General features: G+C 51.5%; 2 protein-coding genes, 1 long non-coding RNA gene and 4 other non-coding genes across 8 annotated transcripts; 6 read left to right on the top strand and 1 right to left on the bottom strand.

Moving 5' to 3' along the window:
• Positions 1-3,063: 3,063 nt before the first annotated feature.
• RPS8 (ribosomal protein S8) lies at positions 3,064-5,823 on the top strand. The gene is made up of 6 exons (XM_025856530.2): positions 3,064-3,203; positions 3,603-3,709; positions 4,154-4,253; positions 4,654-4,829; positions 5,068-5,197; positions 5,667-5,823. The coding sequence occupies exons 1-6, from the start codon at positions 3,200-3,202 to the stop codon at positions 5,774-5,776; spliced, it is 627 nt and encodes a 208-aa protein (XP_025712315.1). The 5' UTR covers positions 3,064-3,199; the 3' UTR covers positions 5,777-5,823.
• LOC112812434 (small nucleolar RNA SNORD55/SNORD39) lies at positions 3,436-3,515 on the top strand. Its single transcript, XR_003205287.1, has one exon. It is a non-coding gene; the product is annotated as a small nucleolar RNA SNORD55/SNORD39 (small nucleolar RNA).
• Positions 3,973-4,076, top strand: LOC112812443 (small nucleolar RNA SNORD46). The gene has a single exon (XR_003205295.1). It is a non-coding gene; the product is annotated as a small nucleolar RNA SNORD46 (small nucleolar RNA).
• Positions 4,894-4,963, top strand: LOC112812442 (small nucleolar RNA SNORD38). Its single transcript, XR_003205294.1, has one exon. It is a non-coding gene; the product is annotated as a small nucleolar RNA SNORD38 (small nucleolar RNA).
• On the top strand, positions 5,480-5,548 carry LOC112812441 (small nucleolar RNA SNORD38). Its single transcript, XR_003205293.1, has one exon. It is a non-coding gene; the product is annotated as a small nucleolar RNA SNORD38 (small nucleolar RNA).
• Positions 5,824-8,383: 2,560 nt separating the features above from the next.
• LOC112811981 (uncharacterized) lies at positions 8,384-13,282 on the top strand. Its single transcript, XR_003205180.2, has 3 exons — positions 8,384-9,611; positions 10,743-10,856; positions 12,568-13,282. It is a non-coding gene; the product is annotated as an uncharacterized lncRNA (long non-coding RNA).
• Positions 8,890-12,728, bottom strand: BEST4 (bestrophin 4). 2 transcript variants are annotated; one of them, XM_073902701.1, is made up of 10 exons: positions 12,710-12,728; positions 12,117-12,280; positions 11,936-12,030; positions 11,129-11,362; positions 10,791-10,945; positions 10,269-10,346; positions 9,790-9,987; positions 9,588-9,668; positions 9,326-9,480; positions 8,890-9,163 (listed from the first exon to the last, which is right to left on the bottom strand). In XM_073902701.1, the coding sequence occupies exons 2-10, from the start codon at positions 12,266-12,268 to the stop codon at positions 8,890-8,892; spliced, it is 1,422 nt and encodes a 473-aa protein (XP_073758802.1). In that variant the 5' UTR covers positions 12,269-12,280; positions 12,710-12,728. The 2 variants fall into 2 exon arrangements, with proteins under 2 accessions (XP_073758802.1, XP_025712316.1); XM_025856531.2 differs by having other exon boundaries at positions 10,791-11,362.
• Positions 13,283-16,621: the final 3,339 nt, after the last annotated feature.

Genomic DNA, 16,621 nt, shown 5'->3' with positions numbered 1-16,621 from the left:
AAAAAAAAATCCCTGCACTGTACTCAAAGAATTCACAGTCTACTGGGAAAACCCATTGAATAAAAATGTGGTAAGCAAAACAATAATTTGTTCAAATATTTGAGTGCCATTCAAGTATTTATTGAGTGCTTACTAAATGCCAGGCATTATTCTAGGTTTGGAAACACAGTAGAAAGCAACAGTTACTACTCTCATGTTTATTATATTTTAGTGGGGAAGGCACATAATGAGTATATAAAAACAATGTTAGTATTAAGAGAGTAGAGAAAGGTAAGTGTTGCTACTTTACAGTTTTGTTTATTTTTTATTTTTTTAAGATTTTATTTATTTGACAGAGAGACACAGCGAAAAAGGGAACACAAGCAGGGGGAGTGGGAGAGGGAGAAGTTTTGTTTATTTTTAAGTAAACTCTACCTCCTATGTGGGGCTTGAACTCACAACCTGGAGACCAAGAGTCACGTGCTCTACAGACTGAGCCTGCCAGGCACCCCAACTGTTGCCACTTTAGAAAGCAGGCTTAGAAAAGGCCTCCCAATGTGTGTATGTATGTAGAGGTGAGATTTTGAGCAGGAACTTGAAGTGAGAGCAGGAGCCATGCTAAGACTTGGAGAACAGCATTTTCTCTCAAAGTTCAAGGGCCTGAAGCAAGAACAGCAAGGTTAGAGTGCCTGGAGTTGAGGGAGGGAGATAGTAGGAGAGAAGTCAAATTGATAAAGCAGAAGAGATAAGCAGAGGTCTGATATTTCTGGGCCCTGGCAAGCAATTTAGACTTTATCCTGAATGTGGTAGGAAGCCAGGGGGAGGTTGAAGATACAGAAGGATAATGTTGAGAGACTCCCTTCAAAGGGATGAGGTAGGATTTGGAGCAGACTGTAAAAGGACTTATCCATTAGGCAGTTTACTCCTTTTAATACTGTCCTATGATCTGCTTCCCTCCAGCCACCAGCCTCATTGTCTCCTCCCCTTTATTTTTTTCCTTAAAGATTTTAAGTCATCTCTATACCCAATGTCGGGCTTGAATTTACAACCCCAAGATCAAGAGCTGCATGTTTTACTGACTGGGCCGGCCAGGCGCCCCTATTTTATTATTTTTTAAAAAGTTTATTTAAGTAATCTCTGCACTCAACGTGGGGCTCGAACTCAGGATCCCCAAAATCAAGAGCCACAGTCTCCTTCAACTGAGTCAACCAGGCACCCTTCTCTCCTTCCCTTTAAAGTCATACTTCTTGAGAGAATTGCTTACATATACCGTATCTTTTTTGAAAAAATAACTTCTCATTCCCGGGGCGCCTGCGTGGCTCAGTTGGTTAAGTTGGTTAAGTGTCTGCCTTCAGCTCAGGTCATGATCTCAGGGTCCTGGGATGGAGGCCCAGCATCCAGCTCCACTCTCAGCGGGGAGTCCGCTTCTCCCTTTCCCTCTGCCCCTCCCCCCTACTCGTGCCCTAACAGGTAAATGAAATCTTAAAAAAAAAAACCAACTTGGGGCATCTGGGTGGCTCAGTCTTTGGCGTCTGCCTTCAGTTCAGGTCATGATCCCGGGGTCCTGGGATCGAGCCCCACATCGGGTTCCCTGCTCAGCTGGAAGCCTGCTTCTCCCTCTCCCACTCCCCCTGCTTGTGTTCCCCCTCTCACTGTGTCTCTGTCAAATAAAATCTTTAAAAAAATAAGAAATAGGGGCGCCTGAGTGGCTCAGTCGTTAAGCGCCTGCCTTAGGCTCAGGTCATGATCCCAGGGTCCTGGGATCGAGCCCCGCATCGGGCTCCCTGCTCAGCGGGAAGCCTGCTTCTCCCTCTCCTACTCCCCCTGCTTGTGTTCCCTCTTTCGCTGTGTCTCTCTCTGTCAAATAAAATCTTTAGAAAAAAATAAAACTTCCCATTCCATTTTTTTAAGATTTTATTTATTTTACAGAGAGAGAGACAGCGCGAGAGAGGGAACACAAGAAGGGGGAGCTGCAGGCAGAGGGAGAAGCAGGCTTCCTGCTGAGCAGGGAGCCCGAAGCAGGGCTCGATCCCAGGACCCTGGGATCATGACCTGAGCCGAAGGCAGACGCTTAACGACTGAGCCACCCGGGCGCCCCTTTCCCATTCCATTTTAAATTTTGCTCACTCCCCTGCACAGAAACTGCTCTTGCCAATATTACCAAAGATTTTCTAGTTACTAAATCCAAGAATCACTTTTTAGTCCTCATTTCAACTAGCCTTCACAGTAGCATTAGACCATGACATCATTCTGTGATGGCTGTCTTCCTGTTATTCAATTGCTCCTCCGTTCCTCTGCCAGTTTTTCTCTACCTGGCCTTAAATGCTCACATTCCTCAAGCGTTGGACCTAGAATATCTTCCTGTATTTCTTTGTTAGGGGTTGGCACACCACTGTATGCTGACTGGGCCCATGCGCCAAGAATGGTTATGTTTTTAAATGTTTGGGAAAAATCAAAAGCATAATATTTCATGAGAGGTGAATCCCAGTACCCCAAGCTTTATTGGAACACTGCCATATATTCCTTAACTATTGTCTAGGGCTGCTCTCACACTACAAGAGCAAGTTGAGTAGTTGTGACAGACTATATCCCACAAAGCCTGAAACAGTTACTTAGTACACTTTACAAGGAAAATGTGCTTTATGCTCTGTCCCTAGGTTCCGTTCATTCTGGTGACTTTAATTACCGTTTGTATACGGACGATTCCCAAAGTAACATCTTCTGTCCAAGATCATCTGTAAGGATGAACAGATATGAACATCCAGCCGCCTGTCATTCCAAACGATCAAATGAGGAATTAGGAATCCTTGACACACCTCCCTTTTCCTAACCCCCACGTCCAATCATCAAACCCTTCAAAACAAAACCCAAGTCCACCACTCGTCTCCATCCCTACTGTCTTCCACCCTTTCCCAACGCAGCCGCGCCCAGCCTCTAAAGCGAGGCTTTTCAAAACGTAAAGAAAGCAGGCGACTCCCCGCTCGGGTGTGCCCTAAAGCCCTCAACCTCTAGCACTGCCATTCCCACCGCCCTCTCCCGGGATTCCGAGCGCGGACGGCCCTCTCGCGGCCGGAGGCTCGGAGAAACATAAGTTACGTCGCGCTCCGACTCCAGGCTCCTCTCCGCGGCGCCCGGAAAACACGTAAAGGGGCGGGACAGCGTTTTACAAACCGGACCGTGAGGCTTTGCGTTTTCTTTTTCGCAGCCAGCGCCGAGAGAGATGGGTGAGTGTCGCTCTGCGTTGGGACCGGGGAGGGGGAATGAGCTTGATCCAGTGCCATCCTGCCTCGCAGCCAAGTCAGGAGTGCCGGCGCCCCGACCGATGGCACGGAGCAGCCACGAGGAGGGTGGTGCTCGGGTTCTGGCCGCCGAGGCTCGCTCCGGTGGCTGCAGGGGCTGGGTGCTGCGGGCGCCGCCAACATGGCTGCCGCGGGAAAGTGCCCGGGCTGGGCCGCATGTGGATGATGACACTCTGGTAATGCTGCAAACTCCCGAGTGCGCAGTGGGGGAGCCAACCTTGGAGAGCTGAGCTTGCGGCCCGCCCGGTGCGGGGGTCTGGGGCTCGCAAGGTGCCTGCCCGAGCCCCAGGGGCTAAAGCTTCCGCGCCCTGCTTCCACATGTAGGCATCTCTCGGGATAACTGGCACAAGCGCCGCAAGACCGGGGGCAAGAGAAAGCCCTACCACAAGAAGCGGAAGTATGAGCTGGGACGCCCCGCTGCCAACACTAAGGTGCGTGCGGGGCCCTCGTGTCCAGCGTAGTCTGGCCGCTGCGTGTGGTGGTGTAGGGCTCTGATTTGTCTAGGGGACTGGGCGGCCTCCTCACCTCTACGCGTTGGTCAAAGAGGTTGAGTGGAGACATGTCATGTATTAGGACTTGAAGGGCGCCTGGAGGGAGTGGGCTCGTCGGATGATAGTCAGAAACCTGGTATTTTTGTTGTTGCGTAGAGACTTAATTTTCAGTGTTTTGGAATCAGATTTTTCTTCTTGGAGGTAACTGGAGTGATGAAAAAGTATCCTTAGGTGTGGTTGTGGCCGTCTTGGCCACCTGTGTGCCACTTGCCAGTGCTAGGACTTGTCATAGTTACACTGACCGTTGCCTCCGTCCAGCCTAGGTTCCCTACCTTCTCTTGTCTTGCTCTCCTGGATAACCTAGTTCCTGTTTGTCTTTTGCAGATTGGCCCCCGCCGCATACACACAGTCCGAGTCCGGGGAGGCAATAAGAAGTACCGTGCCTTGAGGCTAGACGTGGGGAACTTCTCCTGGGGCTCTGAGTGTGAGTGAGGCCCTCCAGGAGTGGGTGGGAACTCCACACCTAAAATTTTCTAAGCTTCAGTAAGTGCTTTTAACAGAAGTCCGTGGCCTCCACCAAGATACTGAAGTTTCTCTTTGAAAGCTGTTAAGGTTGTGGTAGCTGGAGAATTCTCTCCATCCTGTTTTGTCTCAACTCCTATAACTGCAGGGATTGGGACTGAATCTAGACACTGTGTGGTTGCCAGTTATCTCTGGAAAGGTGGCTTTGTGGAAGATGAACTGACACCCCATAGCTGGGTAACAGACTAGAGTTCCCTTGCTGTTTCTTAGGCACTTTGAGGGGAAGATGTGGTGGTACGGGACAACAAGGCCATTTGCCTTCTGGTCTGTAAGACTTGATTCTGAAATTCTCCCGTGAGCAGGTTGTACGCGAAAAACAAGGATTATTGATGTTGTCTACAACGCATCCAACAACGAACTGGTCCGCACCAAGACCCTGGTGAAGAACTGTATTGTGCTCATTGACAGCACACCGTACCGACAGTGGTACGAGTCCCACTATGCACTGCCCCTGGGCCGCAAGAAGGGGGCCAAGCTGGTGCGTGTTTTGGGGGAGCCACCTTCACTGGGGGGGTGAGGGGAGGCCAGCCTCATTCCAGCCTTCTTATGATGAAAACTGCGTCCAGTTCTGCTACTGAAGGGAAAGAGATGAAAGCTTTTAGTGCTGAGGAAGGCAGCAGGGATTGGGATGTACAGGGCCCAAGGCTGTGGGGACATTCCTTCCCTGAGCCAGGGCCTGGGGAGCCCCAGCTAACCCATCTATCTCCTTTATTCAGACGCCTGAGGAGGAAGAGATTTTAAACAAAAAACGATCAAAGAAAATTCAGAAGAAATACGATGAAAGGAAGAAGAATGCCAAAATCAGCAGTCTTCTGGAGGAGCAATTCCAGCAGGGCAAACTTCTTGGTAAGACGGCTGTTGCATTGGGGGGTTGGGTCACAAGATACAGTGTGCCCTTTGCATTTTATTCTTGCCCCTTGTTCTTTTAACTGCCTGCCAGCTGTGTGGTAGAGGCTTCACTAGGAGAGTCGATGACCGCATACAAGCACAACTCAGAACTTGTGGTCATCCCATTAGCCTGAAGCTGAAATGGGAAATAGGGGGCAGGAGTCCATAGGCCTCAGCTTGGCCTCTGCCTCTAACTTCCAGAAGTATTTTGAGAAGTCTATGTGTGGGCTGAGGGGGCTGTCTCGGTGATGAAAACTTTGTCCAGTTCTGCTACTGACTTAGAGTGACGATAAAGTGTATCTGAGGAGACACTGGGCTTCAAGCCTGCCCCCAGGATACCTGAACCAACATGGACTTCCTTAGGAGAAACCTAGGTTTGGGTAGGGCCGCACTCTTATTTTGCTAATGAATGCATACTATCTTGCAGCGTGCATTGCTTCAAGACCAGGCCAATGTGGCCGAGCAGATGGCTACGTGCTAGAGGGCAAGGAGCTAGAGTTCTATCTGAGGAAAATCAAAGCCCGGAAAGGCAAATAAATCTTCCTCCTACCTTTGGTCATGTAATAAAGGTGTTTATTGTCCTGTCCTGTGTTCACGTGTGAATATCCAGTTGCTCGGCACGCTCTCACTGAAGGCCAGTCTTAGATATGGGCTGTGCCTTTATATAGCTGAGGGAACATTTCTCACCCCAAAGGCTAGTGTTCAGTGGGAAACAGGGGTGTGGCATGCAGGGCAAGCATAGATTGTATGAGGAGTTATCCCAGCACTGGGCCCCCAGTATTACTGGGGTATTGATTGGAACCTGAAGCCATGCTGCCTCTGTGAATTTGGCTCTTTGAGAGATCCTGTACCCTCTTCCTGTGTGAACCTTGGTTTTAAGGTTTTAGCTTGAAGTTTTCAGCCTGGGTTCATGGATGGCCTAAAAACCCTGAAATTGGGTTCCAAATTTTTTTGGTATTGTTGATAGCAAGTTGTACACATTTACGTATCCTGTCAGCTTTTGGATGTCTTTTTGAAGTTAATTTTCTCTTCAACCCTAATCCCTTCCCCCCTCACTACTCAAGTGTGTGAGATAACCAGTGATTTCTGCATTGCTAAATCTGCAAGGGTCAGCTCTTTGTTTTCAGGTTGGCTACATTGTCTGCTCTTGGTATGAAATGTAGTTTGTGCTGCATTTTTTTTTTAACTTTAACCCAAACCTACTTAACACCTGCACTTGGATATCATAATTGGACTCTCAAAGGTGAACATGTGAAAAACTGGTAACATTCCTCAGCTTTCCCTTTTCAAATAGTTTCTCAGCTATTTGATTATAGCAAATTGTTGCCTTTATACAGCTGCTTAAATCAAAATCTTGGGTCATTCTGCCCTTAGACTCTAGCGTCTAAAGTCCCCAAATCTTGTTGGTTCAACCTTTAACACCACCTCTACCTCCTGACCACTCTTGCAAATAGCACTGAAGGTTTCTCTTGTCCCCGACAGTCCTAGCAATAGTGATCAATGGGGTTTTGACGAGACAGCTTCCCATCTCAGAAGCCTTACCAAACACCCAAACACTATGGAACTCAACGTGACCTGGTCCCTTTTTCTACAGTGCTAGTCATCCTGGCCTTACTGAGCACGTGTTCACTTGCTAGTTCATTTGTTGGGAACATTTTCCTTCACATACCCACATGGCTTACTCTTCAGGTCTTAGACCTTAGTGAGTTTCTCCCTGATAATTTTAAATTATAGTCCCTTCTGTGCTGTTAATCTTTTGCCCCAGCTTTTTCTCCTTATCCCTTAGTTGGGCATAAGTTTTGCTCATTTTCCTTTTTGTCCGGTTAGAATAGGACTCCACGGGAACAGGTATGTTTCCTGCTCTGTCTCCAGTACCTGGAAGTGCATGGCAACATACCAAGCACTCAAATGTGCTAAATTAATTTAAAAAAGAAAAAAAAAGATTTTATCCAAGTTGAAGATGATGGAAATACAAGCATAACATAAGAGCCAAGAAATGAAAATCCAATTGGTTCATTAGCTTAGCTAAATGGCAGAGTTCTGTGAATAGACAATAGGGAAAGAGGAACTAGGAGATGACCCCTCCCTTTTGAGTACAAAAACTTTAGGACATACAAAAAGCAACCCAGCCTTCTCAAACCTTACCATTGGCTCTGGGAGGCCTATACCCCACTTTTCCTTCCATCCAGTGGTTATCTTAATGCAGCACCATGATTTCAGCTGTTGTTTACAGTATGGGTCAGTTGTAGCAAAGCCACACTAGACACTTTGCCTTTATTTCCTAATTTGAGCTCTACAAGATTATATCTCCCCTTCACTTCTACCTCTAATCTGTGACTAGAACCAGTGTGTTTAGTCTTGGATTCATCCACTATTCATTCCCAAAGCCTTCAGCTGACCATTCTTGCCCTGAAGCAAGGCTAACTCCTGCTAACCCTATGAAAAACTTCAGACACCTACATGAATGGCTATGTTGGGGTGCTTTTGTCTCTAGACTTTGAGATCTAGGCTTAGGTAGCCTGTAACCCATGGGGGCCCAGCAGGAAAGTAGCAAAGCCAGCCTCAGATGTCCAGATGTCAGAGGCTGCGCTCAACCTCGACTACACCCTTGTTTCTTCCCTCCGAGTCCTGTCATCAGTCCCATCCTTTGATCTTAAGACTCCGTTTTGGCAGTCACCAATTTCCTTGGTGGGGGCTGAACTTGCAGCGCGGAGCTCAGTTCAGTCAACACGATCTGTGCTCCATGAGGCTGGTTCCCCCCCAACGCTGCAGGCCCACCACAGAGCCAGACTCGCAGCTTTCACCCCATAAATCATGCTTTCTCCTGTTCAGCTGGTGGGAGCAGAAAAGGGTGAGGCACTCAGAAGTCCAAACGCCCACCCAAGGTCTAGGCTGGGTGGTGTACAACTGCCTTCACATCTGAGTTGGATCAGCCTCCAGGACAGATCCCCAAGCTTTTACCATATTATCTTTATCCCACTTCACAGCATGCCAACTTAAACAACTGTAATTGCACAAGTAATAAACGATTATATTCTCATTGTAAATAAAAAGTTGAGTATTACAGATAAAGCAAAAGTTCCCCAGCACACACACTCTGATCCCTCTTCAGAGTAAGATTACCAGGGTAAGGTATATCCTCAACATCTTTTTATAAAGGACTCAAATTGTGATGCCTGGACCAGCAGCAGCACCATCACCTGGGAACTTCCCTAAAAATGCAAATTCTTGAGTTCCATCCCAGATCTAATGAATCAGAAGCTCTGGGAGTGGCACCCGGAACTATTCTGAACAGGCCCTTTAGTGCTGCTGATGCTCCCGCAGGTTTGAGACCGCGCCCAGCAACCTATTGCCCAGGAAATTAACAATGCATCTGGGTTCTTGTTCCCTAGGCCCTGCCCATTTACCCCAGCCTCACCTTCCCCAAGCAAGCCATCCTACCTTCTGCCAAAATGGGCATATTCCCAGCCCCAACGCCGGCCCCGCCATCTTGCCCCTTCAAGGTCCGTCCCTGAATTCTCCTGCTCAGGAAACAGCAAGCGACACAGCAAGCGCTCTAATAGCGCTGGAGGTCAGCAGGGGGTTGGGAAAGTGAGCCGAGGTAGGCCTGGGGCAGGCAGGCAGGACGGCCTGTGCCTGGCAGCCTCCAATCAGGGCTCCCCGGCCTCGTCCTCTGACCGCACTGACGCCTCCTCAATGCGGTCCGCGGCCTCGGGGTCACCACTCTCCTCCGCTCGTAAGCGCAGCACATGCGGGTTCCAGGGGGTTCCTCGCACGCGGCCGAAGGTCCTGAGGCTGATGGCCGGGGAGGGTGCTCCTGCAGCCAGGAAGCGGCCGAGCAGCGGGGTCTGCGTGGCAGGCAGCGGTCGAGCGGACCCTGGGGACGCCTCCACCTGCACGCTCTGCTCGGGGTCGTCGCTCATGCTGCGGGTGGGAAGGTGGGCTGAGCGAGCCTGGCGCCAGGGCCACCCCAGGGCTGGCTTTCCCAAGAGGGTGGGGAGCAGAGGCAACGGAGTCATTGGCGCCCCCAGAGCGGTGGTGAGGACCTGGGGTCAAGCCCTGCCTCCACCAGCGCAGGCCGCTCACCGAAGGTTGAAGGTGGAGCCCAGGAAGGAAGGCCGCAGAGCCTCGGCCGCCGTGGCCACCGTGTAGGGCGGCTGCGCGGAGTCCTCGTCCCAGTACAGGTCTTTCTCGGCGGGAGGCAGGTTCTGGTACATGTCGTCCACGGATAACAGAGACACCTGGGGCAGGCAGCAAGCCATGAGGATCCCCCTGTCTCCTCTCCACATCCAGGCCCAGCACTGGCAAGGAGGAAAGCACAAGGCACTGCCCTCAGACCCCTGCCCACCTGCAAGTTGCGGTCTATGAGCTGGTTGGTCTCAAAGTCATCATCATCCTCACCAAAGGGGTTGATAATCTGTTCGGCCACCTACAGGTTGTAAGACAGTGTTTTCTGGGCTCAGAGCCCTATTCTCTGTCCTGAAAGGTGAGGTGGGCCCTGGGCCCACATCTCTACAGAGCAAGCTGGTATGACCGGGCTATGTGCCCACCTTGAGCCAGCCAGCATAGAAGAAGAACTGCAGCAGAGTAGTGAGAGGCACATACATGTCCAGGTCCCCCATGGTGGACGCTGCCTCCTGGCCTGGCTCTAAAGGCTCCTGAGGTTTAGCCCGCCCTGCCTCAGGCTCCACGAACTGGCGGCCAACCAGGGAGAGGGCAAAGAAGGAATATACCGCTATGGTCACCACCTGGAGAAGGAAGCCTGGCTGAGTAAGACAGGGAGAAATGCCCTCCGTGACCCTGAGGGCCAGTGAGGGAATCTGACAAGGAAGTAAAACGTGTGGCAGCATCAGAGGGGATGGGGGCGTCTGGGGGGTGGTCTGGGGATGCTCTGAGGATGAGCCCTTGGTGGTTCAGTGTCTCTCTGGACTGCACTGCCCCAGGGCAGGTACCATCTTTAATTCTCCGTGTCACATGCAGCACAGGACATGCAGTAGGCAGTGGGACGGGAGAGGGGAGAGGCAGTTACTTGGGTGTAGACGAGAGGGATGCTGATCCAGTCATAGTGGAATAGCATGCTGCATTTGGCCCGGTACTTGTTCAGCTCCTGGGGGAAAAGCAGGAAGATGTCGGTGGAGGAGAGGAGGGAAGAATGGAGAAAGAACAGGGGAACCCAACACAAACTCGGCCTAGAGGCCCATTCTGCTGTCAGGGATGTTATCGTGCGGGGGTGGCGTGATGGGAAGCAGCCTAGCAAAATAGCTGTGAGCACAGACTGTGGATCCAGCCTGAGTCCCAGCTCCCCTGACTAGCTGTGTGACTTGGGCAAGTTTCTTTTCCACTCTGTGCCTCAGGTTTTCGCCTGTGAAAGAGGGATGGTAATGATGTCCCAAGGGCTGTTGTGCAGGCCAAATGAGTTAATGTATGTACAGTGCTTCCAACTGTGTGCTGTACACAGTTGTTGGCACCATCTAAGTGCTAAGTACTAAAATTATTATTCCAGTTTGCAAAGCCAAGGAGGTCAGACAGGCCTGGTCTGGAGCCAACTCACTTCCAGGAGCAGACAGAGAGCAATGTCATCACGGATCCGCCCATCCCTCCGGGCCTGGGCGGCCAGGTTGGTAAACCAGACACAGGGGATCCAGTACTTGTTGAAATCGGATTTCAGGCTCTCAAACTTTTTCCTCTCTTCCTGGGACATGAAACCTGAGGAGATACAGTGAGTGGGGGCGCAGACACCTCCCTTGCCGCTAGGACGTGCCCCTCGGGGGTTTGACCTCCCCTCCCAGGAGGCCCATGTTCTGGTCCTGGCCCCCGGGGGGCCGCCCCCGGGCTCCCCAGCGTGGCACCTGCGTTGGCCAGGCTGAGCGCGGGGGCGCCTGTCCGCACCTGCGTCCACCACGTGCTCCATGGTGGGGAAGCGCTTGAGCACGCGGGTGCTGACCGAGCGCAGCACCAGCACGGATGCCAGGTTGGCATAGCGGATGAGGGTGCGGCGCAGCAGGCGACCACGCTGGTCTACGCCATGCACGCTGGCCGAGATGACGCACATCAGCTGGTCTGGCAGCGGGATGCTTGTATACTGGGCCCACCAGCGGTTCACCACCAGGGTCACGTAGAAACCTGATCAGCCGCCATGGAAGCAGAGACAGGAAGGAAAGATGGAGAGCCCGGGAGTCAGCATGCCCTGCCCCCCAGCCGGAGCACCTGGTCCAGGCGAGGCTGAACCAAAGCAGGGAGAAGGACACCTTTGGCTTCCGTGTCCTGCCTGGCTGTCAGGGGGAACGCCTCTTCGTAAAGCCTCTGCCTTGCTAAGCCAGGCTTGGAGGATGGAGGAGTGCAAACCTCCTCCTGCAGAGAAGTGGTCAAGTAATGGCTAATTCTGAGCCCTGCTTCCCATGAAGGTGGAAAGGGGGTGTCACCTCTCTCCAGCTCCTCTCCAGGACACAGAGTGGGATTTTGAAGCCAGCAGGTGTCTTATCCCTTGGTGGAGTGAGGGTCCAACAAGTGACAGGCAGGGTCTAGCTGTCTGGAAATCCTGGACCCCGGACGCAAGTCCCATGCCTGCTGAGCCTGCTCTGGTTGACCTGTAGGCTGTGCTGCTGGGGTAACTTTGACCCTCGGAGCTATCACCTCAACCCAAAGGTCAGGGAAGATGGTCAGAAGGATACCAGGAAGAATTAGAGGGAGCCTTACCCAGTACAAAGGATAAGGGGATGAGATCTGCAGAACGATTACAGTATCGGGCCACCTGAGCATACACATGCCTCTGCTCCTGGGTCAGCAGGAGCCTGGGGAAGGTCCGTTGTAAGCCTGGGTTAGAGGGAAGTGGGCAGCCGAGCGCCCACCCCACCCCAGGCCAGCCCTGAGACCTCACCGGTAGATGATGCTGAGCAGAGCATACAGGGCAATGAAGAGGAGGAATTCTTTGTAGAGGAGCTTGTAGATGCTTCCCCTCCAGCGGAGAAGCAAGCTGGAGAAGCCTCCGAAGCGAGCCTCTGCCACTTTGAGGGTATATGAAACCGTCATGGTGCTGGGGTCCTGGGTGGGAGGTCACATGAGCTGCCCCCAGAGCTGTCCCTCTTTCCCAGCAAACCTTTTCCATAGCTTGCCCAGGCACCCTCCCTTCAACTCTGGTCACACACACCCAGCCTTCACCCTGTGTCAGTAGACGAGGGGAAGAAGCTTCAGAGCAGACAAAGCACCCCCCCCACCCCCTCCGGAACTCAGTGGTACGTGGATCAAGCCAGGACGGGATGGGCCTAGGGGAGCTTAGATCTATAAGCTCTCATGCAAGAGCCTTCCCCGAGATCCTCTTCCACTCGCAGGGCCAGAAGGAACCAGATCACAACTCCTGAGGACAGAAGATCCAACTCTTGCCCAAACCTACTATACTACCCGCTGGGGTCTTGCTGACAGCTGCTCTCCCAAGGCCCCGGGTACTGCCACCTCCCAGTGACACCGGCCTACCTGCTCTGGGCAGCGGCCCGCGCTGAGGAAGCAGAACTGGACTAGCCCACACACCGCATGCACTTAAATATCTGCTGGACCCATAAAGCTTAGCTGGCCTGAGGTTGTCATTGATGGATTGAGGCTGTCACCCAGCTTCCCCTGGTCCTGGGAACTAGATGTGTCTCCCTACCCCTGCAGGGCTGGGCTAGGCTTTGGGTGGCAGAAGTGCCATCTGCACTGACCCTACAACTCACACACATGACGTCATGTCCTTGAAACCAGGTTGGCTGGGATTACTGTCCCACGCTCCAGGTGAGAAGACAGACGCATGATGATAAATTGTTATAATCCTAACAGCTACTGATCACAGAGCACTGACTGAGGACACTGTGCCAAAGGCACTGCTATATCAGCGTCTCATGGAATCCTCATCTCAACTCCATGGGGCAGGAAACATCCCCATTTACAGATGAGGCTCCAAGAGGTAAATGACCTTGTTCAAGGTCATCGAAGGCAGGATTCGAAGCCTGAGTTGATGGACTTGGTGGGTGGAGCTTGTAAATAAAACAGCCAGTTATTTTACCAGCAAAACGGGCTTATTCAAAAACAGAGGAATTGCAACTCAGGATATGCGGATATGCAAGCTACAGAAAAACCCTAGGCAAGTCCAGAGAACAAAGAAGGGGAATGTTATATAGAGGAAAGAAAAGGGAAGTTGAGTGGGAGCTACTTTGAGCAAAAGTCCACTGGAGGTTGGTGATGTTTTCTCATTGGCTGAGTTGTGACAACTTCTCATTGGCTGGACTCTTGCTCTACAAGGAAAAAGTCTTTCTCCCTCTTGCAGGGGGTAGTAAAGTAGGTCCTTTCCAGTTGGAAAATGCAAGGTATGCTTCTTCCTGTTGGGGTCTGCAATTGAGGACAAATTGGTAGTGTGTGAGAACTCCCCCCATTCTGGCGACCGGATTCTATTTTAAATGTTTCCTTTGTTCAGTTTCACAACTCCAAAGGCTGGAAGTGGCCCAGTTGGGGCTAAACAAGGGCTTGAGCCCTGGGACCAGGGTCCTGTGCACTGACCACACAGCTAGGCTTCTGGTCCAGGCTCTGGGGGGCTTCGCTTGACCATTCCCCATCCCTATTCCACAGCACTGACAAGGCCACAGGTCTGGGACTCAGGCCTAGGGATGCAGACCTCCCTCAGCCCTGTGTCCAGCATCTTGACTCCTAAGGGTATCTAGCATCCTGAGTGGCCATTTCTGCTTCTAGGCCTCAGTTTCTTCCTCTTTCAAAGAGAGGAAATAATATTTGAGGCACCAGCTCAATTACCTACCCAGTGCTGAGATCACCCACAAAACCCCAGGAGTGGTGGTCCCACTTCTGACCTGTTTTGGGAAGCTCTTTCCCCCCACACTGTGAGCTGATTCTCACTCGCAAGCGTTTCCTAAAGACAGGAAGCATGGAGAGGTGGTAGGAGCAAAAGCTTGGGAGTCAGACAAACCTGGGTTTGAATTCTAGCTCTCTGTAGCCTTATACAAGTTACCTCATCTCTCTGAACCTCAGTTTCCTCCTCTCCAAAACAAAATCAATAACACCTTCCACACAGGGCAATTGGGATGATTCAAAGAAACAGTATCCAGAGTCTGGAGCACTGCAGGCATTTAGCCTGGGCTGCTATTACCACGAAGAGCCAAGTCTGTTCCCTTTAGTTTCCACTTACTCCTTCGCAGATGAAGAGGCAGAGACCTTTCCCCTGAAGCCTTTCCTGCCTGTCCCCAAGCCAAACAGTGCCAGGTCCTGGCTTTTCAATAGGGTACTCAAGGCATTCTGAGATGCTCCCACCTCTGCTCCCATCACCAGCCTCTGGCCTAGCTCCTTTTCACTGCTTCTGCAAGGTCCGGCTCAGAGCGTCCTCAGGGAAGCTTTCCATGATCTTCCCCCTGCCTCCTCCCTCCAGGTTTCCTGTCTTACAGCAGCAAATCGCACTGGGCAGTGACCTGTCTGCGGGGCTCATCTGCCCTCCAGCCCGTGTGGCCCTTGAGGACAGGATTGTATCTGACTCATCTCAATAGAGCTGGGGAGAACTTGAGCCCAGGCAAGCTTTGCTTTGCTTTTCCTTTCTTTTCTTTCTTTTTAGTTTTTTCCCTTTTCACCTGAAAGACATCTGGCCCTCCTTTCCCTTTTTTTCTGAGAAACCTCCTGGATGAACAAGGTCTGGAAAACTACTCATGGCCAGAAGAGTCATGTTCTCTTTCTGGGCCCCAGGTGAGCCAGGTGAGATGTCAATATGAGGAAAGAACTGGACTGTGTGTGTGTGTGTGTGCGTGCGTGTGCATGTGTCTCAGAGGTCTGGAAGACCCAGGACCTCTCCCCTGGGGAGGGTGAGATACCGCTCTGGGGCCTCAGCCATCATGGCTGTGCAACCCATCCCAAGCTCTGGTCTGTGGCTTTTCTAGAGCATTCTGGGCTGCATGCCACTTAAAGAGTCTTGTACCTGGGGGGCCAGGCCTGGGACTGGAGGAGCTTAGGCCCTGAGATCCTGGGAGCTTCCTTGAGGACAACCCAGGCTGCTGCATTTCACTCATCGCCCCCCATCTGCTTTTGTGGCCCTCACCCTCCTGCCTGTTACCAACACTCTGGATCACCGGGCTGCGAGCTTCCCACAGAACCATGTGATAAAGGTACAGGACTCGAAGCCTCACTCCAGGAAGGGGAGTCCGCAGTCCCCACCCAGCCCTTCCCTCCTGAGTCACCTTATCTCCCTTCCCAACTGCTGACAGGTCCCTTTGGTTTATGGTCCAGGAGAGGGAACCACTCCACCTGTAAATCATTTGCTCCACCCTTTATCTGTCCTCCAGTTCTTGCCTCTCAGTCTCTTCTGGTCCTAACCGCCCATGGCCCTCTCCCCTCCTCACAGCCCGGAGTTGGCTCTATGGCTTGGCAGTTTACAGCATGGAGTCTGGGAGCCAGACTGCCCAGATTTTCAAATCTGAACACTGTGAATTACCTTTGTGACCTTGGGCAAAACGTTAAACATTTCTGTGTTTAAGTTCCCCATAGGGAAATAGGATAATACCTTTCTCATAGAGTTGTGAATAATGAATGAATTAATATTTATAAAGTGCTCAGAATAGCACATGGTAAGTATGAAACGCTACTGTAGCTAGAGCATCTCTCTGGTTTGGCTTTAGTACTTCTGCCTCTGCACCCACCAAAGACACCTGAGATCTCATTGCTGATTCCAACGGCCCCCTCCCAAGTTCTACCCTTACTTGGCAGCTCTCAATTTTTTTTTTTTTAATTTCAGATAGGCTCCCCATCCAATGTGGGTCTCAAACTCACAACCCTGAGATTAAGAGTCACATGCTGTACTGACTGAGGCAGCCAGGCGCCCCTTGGCAGCTGTCACTCTTCAAAGACTCCCTTGACCTCAGTGACCTGACACTGTCAAGAGATTCTGATTCTTTTTTTTTTTTTAAGATTTTATTTATTTATTCATGAGAGACAGAGAGAAAGAGAGAGAGAGGCAGAGGGAGAAGCAGGCTCCCAAGGAACAGGGAGCCCAATGCGGGACTCGATCCCAGGACCCTGGGATCATGACCTGAGCCAAAGGCAGACGCCTAACCATCTGAGCCACCCAGGCGCCCAAGAGATTCTGATTCTGAGAGGTGCCTGGGTGGCTCAGTGGGTTAAGCATCTGACTCTTTTTTTTTTTTAAGATTTTATTTATTTCAGAAGGGGAGGGGCAGAGGGAGAGGGAGAGGGAGAGAATCTCCAGCAGACTCACCACTGAGCATGGGGCCCGACACGGGGCTCAATCCCACGACCCTGAGACCAAACCTGAGCCGAAATCAAGAGTCGGATGCTTAACCCACTGAGCCACCCAGGCGCTCTGCATTGGGCTCTGTGGTCAGCACGGAGTCTGCTGGAGATTCT

This window comes from Callorhinus ursinus, unplaced genomic scaffold (genome assembly GCF_003265705.2).
Source record: "Callorhinus ursinus isolate GAN/ISIS: 27379988/994484 unplaced genomic scaffold, GSC_fseal_2.0 scaffold18, whole genome shotgun sequence".
Classification (NCBI taxonomy): domain Eukaryota; kingdom Metazoa; phylum Chordata; class Mammalia; order Carnivora; family Otariidae; genus Callorhinus; species Callorhinus ursinus.
The sequence above is the reverse complement of the archived record's forward strand: the minus strand, read 5'-3'. Positions and strand labels throughout refer to the sequence as shown.